The following is a 16,884-nucleotide window of genomic DNA, read 5'->3' as shown; positions in this document are numbered from 1 at the left end:
AATCCTCACCAGGCACGCATATGCCCAGGTGCCCTGAGCTCCAGGTGTCCCTGCTTGATTATGTTAGTTACTCCCAGTCAGATTCATAACATAAGTAATGGAAACATTTTGTAGAATTGCAGAACCATTTCTGGTAAAACTGCAACAACAAAAAAAATCTGTAAAGCAAACTAATTTCTTCACTTTTTGTTAAAAAATACTTTTCTGCTTACAGATCCTTCTGTACGTATTCAATTATAGTTTTTAATCCTGGTGCTGAGTTCATGTTGTAGTGGCTAATTGTATAGCTAATGTGTTTTTGTAGATCGACTGAGGTGAATGAAGCTACAGAAACCAATTTCTTGTTATTGCTGTTCTCCAATGAACTTTTTAAATAGTATAAAACCACCCCCTTGTCCAGACCGCACAAAAAACCAGACCCTAGTTATGACCATTCCTTGCGAGCAAACAATAGTACCTTGAATGTGCTCCTTGTAATAATGTCAGCTGATAAAGCCCTGAATGTGCTCCTTGTAATAATGTCAGCATAAAGCCCTGAATGTGCTCCTTGTAATAATGTCAGGATAAAGCCCTGAATGTGCTCCTTGTTAATGTCAGGATAAAGCCCTGAATTGTGCTCCTTGTAATGTCAGCGTAAAGCCCTGAATGTGCTCCTTGTAATAAGTGTTCAGCATAAAGCCCTGAATGTGCTCCTTGTAATAATGTCAGCGTAAAGTGCTGAATTTTGCACATCCCATGTAATGTAGTCTAAGTGGTAACAATGAGGCAAAATCAAGCCTTAGTATTGTTCTGGGACATTCATTTATTTTCTTTCGCGTGTATCATATAGCAGCCACGTGTCATTTATTTTCTTTAGCGTGTTTCATATAGCAGCCACGTGTCATTTATTTTTCAAGATAAATGTGGGTCGTGGGCTATTTAAATACTTGTTCTGTTTTGAAGAACAAACATCAAACATTTGGGACAAATCATATCTTGCAGTAAAACACTAAATAAGATCTTCATCTCAAGAGAAGACAGGTTAAATGTTAAAAAGGTTTCATGTTATTTTATTTAGAAAATAGTCCTGATCATATAGGCCTAGATGACATCCAAAACAACCATACACTTAATTTATACATTTTCACTAATTAAAACCGTAAAGTCATGTCCTTCTACACACAATAGCTCAACTAATTCCAATCTGGGAGGTACATCTGTATTTCGGATAGAATCAAGGCATTAGAATGAACTAGAGGTCACCATCATATAGGTTGATCGCCAACATTTTCCAAACCTGCCCGGGGGAGGCCTGACTGGCTACTTCTTCTATTGGGCTGGCTATTCCAGGTGTTTGTTGAAAACACTGGTTTTAACTTATTTACAGGTATGAAATTATAAAACAAGGATACATACATTTCAACAAATTCATACCCGAGACTGCCAGAATAGAATTTGACAGTGAACGCAGACGATTGCGAGGAGAATTTAACTTTTCACACAATGGAGAACGGCAGAAATATTATCCTGGCTCAACATAAACCATTGACTCAGCTAGTTCCCTATCGATGTACTTAACATCTGAACTCTCTGACAGTATGACTGTTGTTCTGATAGTATCCCTCCAGAACATTCCACTATAAATATGTTTCTCTCCACAGTTCCACACAGGCCCGTTGGCCCATCAGGATTGAGACCGTCCAGCAGTGAATGAGAAAAGAGCAAGAGCTCCACCACCGATACAGAGTTACAGTCTAGAGGGAAACACTCTTACTCTCTAAACATCTGTCCTACAAAGTAATCCCTGTCTACTATGCCTCCAAAAACATTCTGTAGCCCAGGAACATCACCAGACAGAAACACTGACCACTGATCAGTCTAATGCCTGATGTCCATGGACTAATTGAAAAGGCACACTATAGGACCGACCTTAACAGTGCTGTGCTGCCTTGGATATTTTATTTTCGTATTGTCCTTTCCAGCACGGTTCCAGAAACTATGGTGGATACATATCCAGACCAGCTCTATTGTGTGAATCAAAACACAAGACTTAGTTTGGGAGAGATAAGACATCAGAGAGATACCAACTAACGTCTGTTTAAGCCATAGAGGTAGAATGACTGGAGCAATGCCCCTCAGACCATAGCAATGTGACAGGATCCCTCACGGGAACACTCAAGATGGCCGACTGGAGCAATGCCCCTCAGACCATAGCAATGGGACAGGATCACTCACGGGAACACTCAAGATGGCGACTTGGCAGCAATGCCACCTTCAGACCATAGGCAATGGGACAGGATTCACTCACGGAACACCTCACGATGGCCGCCGGTCCATCCATCACAGAACATTGACTGGAAATGGCGATTCTCATTGTAGAAAAATATATTTTATGGTTTTAGTTGTTTGTTTGGCTGGACATTAAAGACAAAATCTTTTTTAATTTTTTATCGCTGGATAAAAATTGAGGAATACAGAATGAATGTTTCACTTGAAAATAAGAGTGGTTGTCATGTGTCCTGTTGTTTACAATGTCTATAGCATGTTTTAACTGGCCATCTTTATTTTGAAAAGACAAACGCAGCTGTTTATTAATTATGGTGTTCTCAATAGGTCCCAACAGGTTTATCATAACAGGTTATAAACTGCTCAATAGACATGTTTGATCACAATAAGATGGTACTTATTTAGAATGAACAGAGGAACACTCCAAACGCTGAAAAGGATTGTGAATTCCGACAACTTCAGTTGGTAAGGAGAAAGTAAATCATATACCAAATGCAATGATCTGGCAACGTTTCTCCCCTTTCCTTCAGTTACAACAAATACCCAACATCCGTTTCACGTGTATTCATATACACACACAGAACTAAACCAGTATCATCGATAATATACAATTAAATTCCTCTATATTATCACACAGATTTATATTGACGTTATGGTATTTAAGGTGGTATTGGTGGCATAAATCCATTTGGTTCTGTTTCCGAGCTGCAATCCTAACTTGAAATCTGGGCACACAAGAGGTTTTTACTTTTCTTTTTTTTCCAGACGTGTGATTAAGTACATGGATGTAGTATGCTGTGTAGGAGATGGACAAGTTGGGACAGACATCGGAGGTGGTACCCCTAATTTCCTATAATAGTGGCACTAACTTTTGGCTCTATATGGGAATTGGGACGTGGCCCAGCAGGGTCAAGGAGTGTACTAGTGCGGTCAGCGTCAGGTTCAATGTTGTAGATGATAGAGAACTCTCTAGAGAGGAGCTGGTGGGAGAGCCATTGCCGTCGTGGTAGTAGACCCAGCGCTCTCCTGTCCAGTCATAACGCTTCGGACCACTGGAGGACAGAGAGAGGCAATAGAAAGAGGGGGATATTAGGCTAGGGTTGAAAAACACCTAAACCTAAATCACTATGAAAACACCTAAATCACTATGAAAACACCTAAATCACTATGAAAACACCTAAATCACTATGAAAACACCTAAATCACTATGGAAAACACCAAAATCACTATGAAAAACACCAAAATCACTATGAAAAACACCTAAATCACTATGAAAAACACCTAAATAGCTATGAACTGACTGGTCAAACATTTACTAGCACCTAAATGTATGAACTATTTTCAATCAAATGTACATAAACGTATATAATATATTATACTGAACAAAAATATAAAAACGCAACATGCTACAATTTTAAAGATTTTGCTGAGTTAAAGTTCATAAGGAAATCAGTCAATTTAAATGAATTCATTAGGCACTAATCTATGGATTTCACATGGGAATACAGATATGCATCTGTTGGTCACCCTTAAGAAATGGGCCTCAGGATCTCGTCACGGTATGTCTGTGCATTCAAATTGCCATCGATAAAATGCAATTGTGTTTGTAGCTTATGCCTGCCCATACCATAACCTCACCATATTGCAAACTGTTCACAAGAGCTCGCCCACACGACGCCATACAGTCTGCGGTTGGGAGGCCGGTTGGACATGCTGCCAAATTCTCAAAAACGACGTTGGAGCCAGCTTATGATAGAGAAATTAATATTGAATTCTCTCTAGCAACAGCTCTGGTGGACATTCCAGCATGCCAATTGCACGCTCTCTAAAAACTTGAGACATCTGTGGCATTGTGTTGTGTGACAAAACTGCACATTTTAGAGTGGCCTTATTGTCCCCAGCACAGGGTGCACCTGTGTAATGATCATGTTGTTTAATCAGCTTCTTGATATGCCACACCTGTCAGGTGGATGGGTTATCTTGGCAAATAATAAATCCTCAATAACAGGGAAGTAAACAAATTTGAGAGAAATAAGCTTATTGTGCGTATGAAAAATGTCTGGGATCTTTTATTTCTTTACCACTGGGCCATCAGCACTCTATACTCCTCTGTTAACTGGTCATGTCTGTGTGCCTGTTGCTAGACGCACTGGTTGATGCTTATTTATAAAACCCTCTTAGGCCTCACTCCCCCCTTTCTGAGATACCTACTGCAGCCCTCATCCTCCACATACAACATCCATTCTGCCAGTCACATTTTGTTAAAGGTCCCCAGAGCACACACATCCCTGGGTCGCTCGTCTTTTCAGTTCGCTGCAGCTAGCGACTGGAACGAGCTGCAACAAACACTCAAACTGGACAGTTTTATCTCAATCTCTTCATTCAAAGTCTCAATCATGGACACTCTTACTGACAGTTGTGGCTGCTTTACGTGATGTATTGTTGTCTCTACCTTCTTGCCCTTTGTGCTGTTGTCTGTGCACAATAATGTTTGTATCATGTTTTGTTCTGCTACCATGTTGTTCTGCTACCATGCTGTATTGTCACCATGTTGTATGGTCATGTGTTGCTGCTATGCTATGTTGTCCTCTTAGGTTTCTCTTTATGTAGTGTTGTGGTGTCTCTTGTCCTACATTCTTATTTTAAATCCCAGCCCCGTCTCAACAGGAGGCCTTTTGGTAGGCCGTCATTGTAAATAAATCTAATTAAATAAGGTTAAATAAAATAAAAACATATTTATTTCAGCTCATGAAACATGGGACCAACACTTTACATGTTGAGTTTATATTTTTTTGTCAGTGTAAATAAAATGTAATATATGAAATAAAAAGTACATAAGAGTATGTAATGGAGGGGCTTGTATATGTATTTTAACTACCAAATCAATTCAATCATGTGTTGTACACAGCAGAAATAACCTGTCCAATTTCCCAAACACAGACCTGGTGGGAGATGACAGCCAGATCTGTTTGTTCGGAGTCTGTTTGTTGATGACGTATGTCCCATGGTCTCCGCCCACCTTCACTGTCAACACACCACTCTGGAGGGAGGGAGAGAAAAAAAAAAAAAATGTAAACGGTTGAATTTGACTTAATATCTATGACTCATTCTTTCTCCAACTTATTCTAAAGACAATATAGTATGCAATTAAGGCTTGTCTGATCTAGAACTTTCCATAGGGCACGAGCCTATCTCCTGCTGCTTCTGTGGCATGAGGCAACTTGATGTACAAGTACTGTACACCCCCTGGACAGGACGATAGTCTACAAGACAAGTCATCCCTCGGTATTCCTCAGATACCTGACCACTGCTGTAATACAACAACAACAAAAAAAGCTTGTTCATTCTACCTACTGTAGCAGCATGTACATATTGGTTATTCAGCCAGACAGGATGCAGAGCAGAACGTGGCTGGCAGATATACAGCAGGAACACCAATCTAACAAGGCGGCAGCCTGCCAGGGCAGCGTCTGAACGCTACAAATCCTGAAATAATCACAGGAGTTCCAGTAACTGCTCTGCACACACACACCATCAGCCTCACTGATTAAATTAGGTTATATTTCTTTAAATTAATGCCACTGCTGTTTGATGGGATTTGCACAGAGCCACAACCCTCTCTTCCATGTCCTCCCCCTCCCTCTTCATCTCCTCCCTTCACCACTACTCTGCTCTTCCTCTAAAACATATCATTTTTCCATTCCTCTACATCCTTCTCACCCTCCTCTCTCCAAATCGCTCCTCTCATTTCCTCTTTCAAAATCCTTCCTCTCCCCAGGCCAGAGTTGACCTCTAGGCTGCAGCGCTGCACTATTGGCTCATTAACAGGCGTTAATGAATATGTCCCACTCATTAAGGAGATTAAACAGAGTGTTGTGTGTCTGGGTTGTCATGGTAGAAATAATCCTATTTCTATGGGTGTTAGAGAGGGTGGTGGACTGCATTCTATAAATGGAGCATGAAGGATTCAATGAGAGAGGATTCCAGAATGGGCTGTTGAGGATTCCATAGTGACATGTCAGGGATATTGTACTCTACTGTAAGCCCCTCAAAATGGCCTCGCTTTTCAAGGATGAGAGGAACAGCACTGTTCCTAGTCAAACACACCATCTATAGTACAGTCTATAATGTAGGTAAACACAGTTGAGACCTATGAGGTGACAGACAGTACCGCCTTGCACACTCTATTGGACAAATCCAGGTATGTTTATCCCTGTTTTGTTCCGTTTGCTACCGTTTAAGTGATGTTTTTTCCCTAACAGAATCGCTGGAATGAATACACCCCTGATCACAAGTAAACACTCTCATAACCGCCACGTTGTATTCCTTCTCTTCCCTTGTGGACTTCAATGCACAATACATCAGCTGTATGTGACCAGCCTACATTGTTGTCACCCGTTTAGCTGAAGTAACGTAATACTCAGCATAGCTAATAGAACTAACACGTTAGTAAACCCGCTACAATCATGCAGTAATGTTAATGTACAGTCAAGTAAGTAGTTACACGGTGCTTAGCCATGGTAGCTTATGCTTTCAGTACTAGATTAATTATTCAATCCTTTAATTGGGTGGACAACATGTCAGTTCATGCTGCAAGAGCTCTGATAGGCTGGAGGGCGTCCTCTGGAAGTTGTCATAATTACTGTCAATGTACCCAGAGGAGGACGGAAGCTAGCTGTCCTCCGGCTACATTATGGTGCTACCCTACAGAGTGCTGTTGAGGCTACTGTAGACCTTCATTGCAAAATAGTGTGTTTTAATCAATTATTTGGTGACGTGACTATATTTAGTATTGTTTTTCCTAAAATGTTAAACTTTTTTAATGTTTTTTAAAAAATTATTAAATTCACTTGTACTGAGTGTGTACACTCAGTATGAGGGGTTAGTGTGTACACTCAGTACGAGGGGTTATTTTTTCTTTCTACGCACCAACCTATTGGCAACAGGGACCTTGATCCAGGAGGGGATTGCATGTCTCTAGATAATCGTTGTGATTGGAGGATAGCTGTGAAGGTTATCGAATCAAGATAAGCTTCTCAAGGTCATTAATGATCAAATTTTCATATTTGAAGATGGCAGAAAGGCTAGTCTCTTCGGCACATGACAAGCAGTGGAATGTTAGCTAAAGAGACTGGTACTCAGGCTAGAATGTCTCTGCTGTAACCAAGATGACAAGCAGTGGAATGTTAACTAAAGAGACTGGTACTCAGGCTAGAATGTCTCTGCTGTAACCAAGACGACAAGCAGTGGAATATTAGCTAAAGAGACTGGTACTCAGGCTAGAATGGCTCTGCTGTAACCAAGACGACAAGCAGTGGAATGTTAGCTAAAGAGACTGGTACTCAGGCTAGAATGGCTCTGCTGTAACCAAGATGACAAGCAGTGTAATGTTAGCTAAAGAGACTGGTACTCAGGCTAGAATGTCTCTGCTGTAACCAAGACGACAAGCAGTGGAACGTTAACTAAAGAGACTGGTACTCAGGCTAGAATGGCTCTGCTGTAACCAAGACGACAAGCAGTGTAATGTTAGCTAAAGAGACTGGTACTCAGGCTAGAATGTCTCTGCTGTAACCAAGACGACAAGCAGTGGAATGTTAGCTAAAGGGACTGGTACTCAGGCTAGAAGGACTCTGCTGTAACCAAGACGACAAGCAGTGGAATGTTAGCTAAAGAGACTGGTACTCAGGCTAGCAGGACTCTGCTTAACCACGAAGCTTGATGGCTGAGATTTATAAAAAAAATTCCAATGGTAATTGAACCTATACTATTAAATCACTCCTCACAGGAGAGAGAAGAAAAAGAGAGAGGAAAGAGGAAAAGAGGGAAAGAGGACAAGAGGAAAGAGGAAAGAGGAGAGAGGAGAAGGAGAGAGGAGAAAACTGCGCTGGGGAGGAATGGCATGAGCGGAGTGACGCACACACGAAACGAGGACCTCACCTAGATACCTTCTGTGGCGAACACTCATTCACATCCAGTCGGAAATCCTACAGTGCCAACAAACCAGCTGTGGGCTGGTGTTAGGAAGGAGACTGCGGCAGTGAGTGTTGAATAGCCCTGTTAGGCTGTCTCCTCCTAACCCGCTCATGTCTACATTGTCTACACCACTGGACTGCCTTCAAGTCCCACAGCTGGGGGGGGGGGGGGGGGGGGGGGTGTGTGTCCTCAACAGAGCATATACCCCCCCCCCCCCCAAGTTTGAAATAGATGCAACACAAACTTGAACAGTAAACATTACACTCACAAAAGTGGCTATGTACAAAATGACAAATAAATCTACATACAGGGCATTCGGGAAAGAATTCAGACCCCTTGTCCACATTGTTACGTTACAGCTTTATTCTAAAATGTATCAAATAAAAACAGACAATACCCCATAATGACAAATAGAAAACAGGTTATCTTTTCAAATTCATGAAAAATAAAAAACTGAAATACCTTATTTACACAAGTTCAGACCATTTACTATATGACTGTAAATGGAGCTCAGGTGCATCCTGTTTCCATTGATCATCCTTGAGATGTTTCTACAACTTGATTGGTGTCCACCTCTGGTAAATTCCATTGATTGGAAATGATTTGGAAAGACACACCTGTATGAGGTCAAACAGTTGACAGTGCAAAAACCAAGCCATGAGGTCAAAGGAATTGTCCGTAGAGCTCCGAGACAGGATTCGGTCGAGGCACAGAACTGGTGAAGGGTATCAAAACATTTCTGCAGCATTGAAGGTCCTCAAGAACACAGTGGCCTCCATCATTCTTAAATGAAAGAAGTTTGGAACCACCAGACTCCTCCTAGAGCTGGTTGCCTGGCCAAACTGAGCAGTCAGGGGAGAAGGGACTTGGTCAGGGAAGTTACCAACAACCCGATGGTAACTCTGACAGAGCTCCAGAGTTCCTCGGTGGAGATGTTTGTCCTTCTGGATGGTTCTCCCATCTCTACAGCACTCCACCAATCAGGCCTTTATGATAGAGGCCAGAAGGAAGCCACTCCTCAGTAAAACGCACGACAGTCCGCTTAGAGTTTGCCAAAAGGCACCTAAAGGACTGACTGTGAGAAACAAGATTCTCTGGTCTGATGAAACCAAGATTGAACTCCTTGGCCTGAATGCCAAGCGCCACGTCTGGAGGAAACCTGGCACCATCCCTACGGTGAAGCATGGTGGTGGCGGCATCATGCTGTGGAGATGTTTTTCAGCGGCAGGGACTGGGAGACTAGTCAGGATCGAGGGAAAGATGAACAGAGCAAAGTACAGAGAGATCCTTGATGAAAACCTGCTCCAGAGTGCTCAGGACCTCAGACTGGGGCGAAGGTTCACCTTCCAACAGGACAACAACCCTAAGCACACAGCCAAGACAACACAGAAGTGGCTTCGGGACAAGTTTCTGAATGTCCTTGAGTGGCCCAGCCAGAGCCCGGACTTGAACCCGATCAAACATCTCTGGAGAGACCTGAAAATAGCTGTGCAGCGACGCTCCCCATCCAACCTGACAGAGCTTGAGAGGATCTGCAGAGAAGAATGGGAGGAACTCCCCAAATACAGGTGTGCCAAGCTTGTAGTGTCACACCCAAGAAGACTCAAGGCTGTAATTGCTGTCAAAGGTGCTTCAACAAAGTACTGGGTAAAGGGTCTGAGTACTTATGTAAAATGTTATATCATTTTTTTAATACATTTGCAAAAATGTCTAAAAACCTGTTTTTGCTTTGTCATTATGGGGTATTGTGTGTAGATTGATGAGGGAAAAAACGATTTAATCCATTTTAGAATAAGGCTGTAACGTAACAAAATGTGGATAAAGTCAAGGGGTCTGAATACTTTCTGATTGCAGTGTAAATATGGGTTGTATTTACAATGGTGTTTGTTCTTCACTGGTTGCCTTTTCTTGTGGCAACAGGTTACAAAATCTTGCTGCTGTGATGGAACATTGTGGTATTTCACCCAATAGATATGGGAGTTTATCAAAATTTGATTTCTTTTCAAATTCTGGGTCTGTGTAATCTGAGAGAAATATGCATCTCGAATATGGTCATACATTTAGCAGGAAGCGCAGCTCAGTTTCCACCTAATTTTGTGGGCAGTGTGCACATAGCCGGTCTTCTCAAGAGCCAGGTCTACCTATGGTAGGCTCTCTCAATAGCAAGGCTCACTGAGTCTGTACATAGTCAAAGCTTTCCTGAATGTTGAGTCAGTCACAGTGGTCAGGTATTCTGCCACGGTGTACTCTCTGTTTACGGCCAAATAGGTTTCCAGTTGTCTATGTTTTTGGTAAATTCTCTCCAATGTGTCAAGTAATTATACATTTTTCTCTCATTATTTGGTTGGGTCTAATTGTGTTGCTGTCCTGGGGCTCAGTGGGGTCTGTTTGTGTTCATGAACAGAGCCCCAGGACCAGCTTGCTTAGGGGGCTCTTCTCCAGGTTAATTTCTCTGTAAGGGAAAGGGGGATACCTAGTCAGTTGTACAACTGAAAGGGAAAGGGGGATACCTAGTCAGTTGTACAACTGAAAGGGAAAGGGGGATACCTAGGGGTTTCTGTTGTCTACAAACTGATCTAGGCTTCTCCCCCTTTTCTTCACAGTAAAGTTAACTGGACTAGGACATCCCCTTTCCTTTCAGTTAGTACAACTGACTAGGTATCAATCAACCCACTCCACAACCCCCCTTCCTTAATCTGTCTCAGCTAACACTGACTAACGTAAAAAAAATCACACCACTCATGAACCCCCCCTAATACGCGACACGCCGCCCCCCCGACCGCCACCCCACCACACCCCCCCAGCCCCCCGCTCCCAGCGACAACCACACCACGCCAACACCCCATTTCCTTTCGTGTGTAAGACACTGACTAGGTTCCCTTTCCTTTGTTGTAAAAACTGAACTAAAGGTAAAAAAGAAAAGCAAAGAATAACAAAACCGACAAAAATAAACCAACATTAACATAAAACAATACACGAATAAAAGAAAATCAACGTATAAAAAAATATAGACATAACACATCATTCAACGTTGATCAACCCTTGTCTATTCCCCTTTCCTTTTCAGTTGTATAACTGACTAGGTATCCCCTTTCCTTTCAGTTGTAACACTGACTAGGTATCCCCCTTTCCTTTCAGTTGTATAACTGACTAGGTATCCCCTTTTCCCTTTCAGTAAATACTAACGACTAGGTATCCTTCTCTTTCAGTTGTATAACTGACTAGGTAATCCCCCTTTCCTTCAGTTGTACAAACTGACTAGGTATCCCCTTTCCTTTCAGTGTATACAACTGACTAGGTATCCCCCTTTCCTTTCAGTTGTAAAACTGACCTAGGTATCCCCTTTCCTTTCAGTTGTATCAACCTGACTAGGTATCCCCCTTTCCTTTCATGTTAGTAAACTGACTAGGTATCCCCTTCCTTTCAGTTGTCAACTGACTAGGTATACTTTCCCTTTTCGTGTATAACTGACTAGGTATCCCCCTTTCCTTTCAGTTGTACAACTGACTAGGTACCCCTTTCCTTTCAGTTGTCACAACTGACTAGGTATCCCCCTTTCCTTTCAGTTGTATCAACTGACTAGGTAATCCCCCTTTCCCTTCAGTGTACTACTGACTAGGTATCCCCTCTTCCCGTTTCAGTTGTACAATGACTAGGTATCCCCCTTTCCTTCATGTCAAACTGACTAGGTATCCCCTTTCCCTTTCAGCTAGGTATACAACTGACTAGGTAATCCCCCTTTCCCTTTCAGTTGTACAACTGACTAGTTATCCCCTTTCCCTTTCAGTTGTAAACTGACTAGTATCCCCTTCTTTTCAGTTGTAAACTGTAGTATCCCCTTTCCTTCAGATTTGTACAACTGACTAGGTATCCCCCCTTCTTCTCCTTTCGTAGTACTAACTGACTAGGTATCCCCCTTTCCCTTTCAGTTAGTACACACGACTAGCTATCCACCTTTCCTTCAGTTGATATAAACTTGACTAGGGATCCCCCTTTCCCTTTCAGTTTGTACTAACTGCTAGGTATCCCCCTTTCCCTTTCAGTTGTACAACTGCTATAGGATGCCCCTTTCCCTTTTCAGTGTTACAACCTGACTGTAGGTATGCCACCCCTTCTCCTTTTCAGATTCTGTACACTTGACTAGGTATCCCCCTTTCCTTTCAGTTGTACTGACACTGACTAGGGTATCCCCTATTCCTTTCAGTTGTTATATCACTGACTAAGGTTATACCCCCTTTCCTTTCATGTAGTTAACTGCAGTTAGGTATTCCCCCTTTCCTCTCCAGTTGTACAACTGACTAGGTACTCCCCTTCCTTTCCATAGTATTAATATGACTAGAAGATATCCCCTTTCCCCTTTCCAGTTGTACAACTGACTAGGGTATCTTCCTTTCACGTTGTACAACTGACTAGGTATCCACTTTCCGCACTTCCTTTCAGTTGTACACAACTCTTCTCCATTCAGTTGTGCTCAGGGTCTAGGGAGAACCTCACACGAAGGTCCGATAGAAACAGGGCATCAATGATCAAACACCCATAGGAGGTACTTTCTATAACTTTTCTGAGGTCACAGGGTTTGTTGTGATATGTGGAATGTGAAGCTTTCGGGATGATGCCTGGTATATACATAATGTACCACAACTCCAGAGAGAGGAAGGAAAGAAAGAGATGAATGTGGTCGGAGTCGAGAAAGACAGCAGCGGCATCGGAGAATTGTATAGCCTCTCAAAACATGGTTCTATTTAAATCAAAAATGATTTCCTCTACAAGGGAGTTAATTCCTAAGTATAGTGATTGTCAGAACGATTTGTATTTTATTTTGTATTGTTATACCCAACCTGGGGTATCCAGTGACCTAGGAAATAGATCAAGTAATCACTTGGTGGAACACTTATGGGGGACGGATAATTACTACTACCTCATCTCCCCACACCACACCCCCCACCACCAACGACCTACCCCAAACAATAATTAAGCATACCAGAATACTAATATCTAAACAAAACAAATAAGAATACTACAAAAACATCAATACCTTTTTACACAAATAATTCATGATAAAATACACAAAACAAGAAAGAATTACATATACAATACATACAGAAAAATATTATACTTAAAAAAAAATGACAATAAAATAACTACAATACTATACAAATCTTAGACATATACAAATAACAAAATACATAAATAACCAAAAATAACTACAAATACATTATTAAAAAATACATTAATTACAGAACACTATGAATTACTTACATACTTACATTTAATCAGATATATTCAATGTACGGATAATCAAAATAATTACGCAAAAATAATACTTACATTAATTCAATAATGAGAAGTAAGCTACTTTTACTTGAATAATATCTATCACAAATACAAAACCACCATAATATACTATAACGCATTACATACAAACAATAATAAACAAAGTGAATACAGAATTAACAAAATAAACTTACATTCGAAAACAGACGCACAAAAATATATTACAAAATCAAAGACAATACTACAAAACTAATACAAATAATATAAAATTAAATAATTCATAACTAATCTAACAAAAAATGTAACCCACATACTACCAAAACAATAGATATCAATAAGAATAAACTATCTACAATGAAGTATACTACACAAGACAAACAGATAAACATATCTCAAAAAGCAATCACATATATACAAACCATAAAAATGAATTTACCAAACTCTAATTATACAAAAAAAAAAATATAAATCAAAAGACATAAAAATACAGTCATACGATACCACTTGACAATACTATACTATAAAAATAATATTACGAAAATAAGATATGGATTAGATAAAAAAAATTAATACAAAAATAAATTAGATAAATACAATAAAATAAATTTAATTATTACTATACTACAACAATTAAATTACAAAAATAATAAAAGTACTGAGAGACAGAAAGAATTTAAAAATTATTATAACTTAACCACAAACTTACTTAAATACGATAATATACATAAATACTAATACAAAAAAAGACTAAATCATAAAACTTATCACAATAACATACCAACCCTTGCCCAGCAAGTTCTCATGGTCATTTTGAACCTAAAGATTGAAGATATTTGTTGGCCTTACAAGGCTGTATATTCATTACAAAAATCAATTCCAAATATTAGACTCAATAACACAAGAATATCATATAAATTTTACCGTAAATACTTACTATACTACCAAATTTAATTAACTAATAAATTTTAACAACAAATAAACAATTACAAAATACTACATATACAATTACTCTTACAGCATTAACACTCAAATATAATTACCGTCCTACACACAACTAACTACTTAAATACTAACATAATTATCATACAAAGAGATCTATATTACATATCATGGTCAATAGAATATTAACCAAAATATAACTAATAAAAAATTAAAACTACACAAATAAAATAACGATATACTTACAAATAACATGTAATAAGATATCACATATATAATAATACACCATATTAACCCCAATAACATTTACATACAATCCAAGCAATAAACTAACTACTATATAACTTTATAAAAAACCAGAAAAATTAAAAAAATATAGTATAATATAATAATACAAGAATAAAATGTACATAAACCCAAAACCAGAAAGTACAATTACCAAAATAACATAACCATTAAAAAAAACAATAACAGAACTACACGACAGAGGCCAGTAAAGATAAAATATACCAAACAATAAAAAACATAAGAATATTACAGAAAAAATCAGAAAAGATAATCAATAAACAACACTACACACATAAACTACAATAACTTAACCTAACTACGTTCGAGTAAACTAATTATAATAAAAAGTACTACTCAATAAACAAATACTATAAAGAAAGAAAGAAATAAATAACACTAATAAACATCTCCAAAATATACCGAAAACTATATAATTTCGAAATCAACCCTAAAGTACACTGTACAAATACTATTTAATTACTATTACAATAACTATATAATAATTGAAATAAAACTACAAAAAATAAATTACAAGAGAAAAATTCACGATTAACATGAAGTTTTGATCAATTAAACCGTATAAAGATTAATAATCTCTTACGATAGCTAAAAACAAATAACAACACGAATTAATACACATACGCCTTACTTACTATATAACTACTACCTACATAAAAAATAAATAATAGCAATACAAATTAATTATATCTTTATTCAAATTATACATTCTACAAGAAATAACAATTAATATTACAGTTGAATATTACGATACGATAAAAAAATTAACCTAAATACTTACAACTCAAGTGATGAATACCGATCTAAAGAAAACCACCCATTAAAAAATAATTACTACAATATTACAAAAGTTATACCAGTTTTTACAGATGATACAAACTTAAATTACTTACATTATTACAACTATTTTAAAATTATAATAAATAAAACCAAATCTATATCAAAATCTATAAAAATCAAGAATTTAACTTATTAACTAATTACAGTATAACATAACAATACTACCATATTACAAAACAAGAAAATATAATAAAATAATCAGAGAAAAAATTACGAACAATACATAAACATAGATACGATCATTACAATTTAAAAAAATGAAAACAAGACAGATAAAGATAAGCCATTAGCAATTCCATTAACAAAAATTAATAACCAATATTCCATATACTACGTATAAAAAAAAACATTACAGTATGATTAATATACATTATATATAAAACCTAAACATAAAATAATTACAATTACTATAAACAATAATTACTTCATTCAAACAATAACCTTACTACGCTTTACAATACCTAATTATTACTACATACTACACTATAAAAAATCGTAAGATAAAAAACAATACTTACAATTAATAAACTAAATAATACTCAAAACTGTACAAAAGAGTACAACTTAAAATGCATACACATAATTACATTACAAAAAATGACAGATAACAATAATAATAATACATTACAATAGAAAAAAATCAAATATCATAACATTAACACTACCGACACATACAATAAATAACCATATTATTATCCTAAACCTATAATTAACAAAAAAATAAACAATAAACTTAATCAACAAAACACAAACTCAAAAAAGAAACTCAATCATTACACTATACAAACTACAATATATAACACTTACTTATAATACCCAGAATGACATAATACAAAAGTCTAGTAAATATAAATTAATATTATTAAACAATAAAAAATAGCGAATTTGACAAAAAAACAATTGTAAAGTAACAACGCATAAACATTACCACTATATACTAAATATTACACTCCATAATATACATTAACAAATAAAAAAATAATATACAATATACGACAATGTAATTACATAAAATAAATGTACCAAATACCTAAAAATATACTAATAATAAATAGGAAAGATAAAATTACACATAACTTCTGTAAATGGGATATTATATCATACTAATAACACAAATAAAACTTAACCAAATCCGACAATTTATACCAGTACAAACATATAACATGTAACATAATTACTTACATAAAGATGCCATTACATAATCTATTAACTAATTACCAAACCTTAATCACTATTAAGAACTACATTACATAAAAAAATATAAATACACAAGACATCAAATTATTA

At 37.7% G+C, this 16,884-nt stretch overlaps 1 protein-coding gene and 1 long non-coding RNA gene across 2 annotated transcripts in view; both read right to left on the bottom strand.

Annotated features, from left to right (window-relative positions):
• Nucleotides 1-782: 782 nt before the first annotated feature.
• LOC139024478 (uncharacterized) lies at nt 783-2,362 on the bottom strand. Its single transcript, XR_011475800.1, has 2 exons — nt 2,295-2,362; nt 783-2,209 (listed from the first exon to the last, which is right to left on the bottom strand). It is a non-coding gene; the product is annotated as an uncharacterized lncRNA (long non-coding RNA).
• Nucleotides 2,363-3,107: 745 nt separating this feature from the next.
• The window catches only part of fxn (frataxin), a 26,355-nt gene continuing 12,578 nt past the window's right edge, over nt 3,108-16,884 (bottom strand). The window contains 3 exon segments of the mRNA XM_024138715.2: nt 3,108-3,254; nt 3,257-3,317; nt 5,208-5,305. Of these exon segments, the coding sequence (XP_023994483.2) occupies nt 3,108-3,254; nt 3,257-3,317; nt 5,208-5,305 (306 nt within the window).

The sequence above is a fragment of the Salvelinus sp. IW2-2015 genome, unplaced genomic scaffold, assembly GCF_002910315.2.
Source record: "Salvelinus sp. IW2-2015 unplaced genomic scaffold, ASM291031v2 Un_scaffold1554, whole genome shotgun sequence".
NCBI lineage: Eukaryota > Metazoa > Chordata > Actinopteri > Salmoniformes > Salmonidae > Salvelinus > Salvelinus sp. IW2-2015.
Note: the sequence above shows the minus strand (reverse complement) of the source record. Positions and strands in the feature narration are given on the sequence as shown.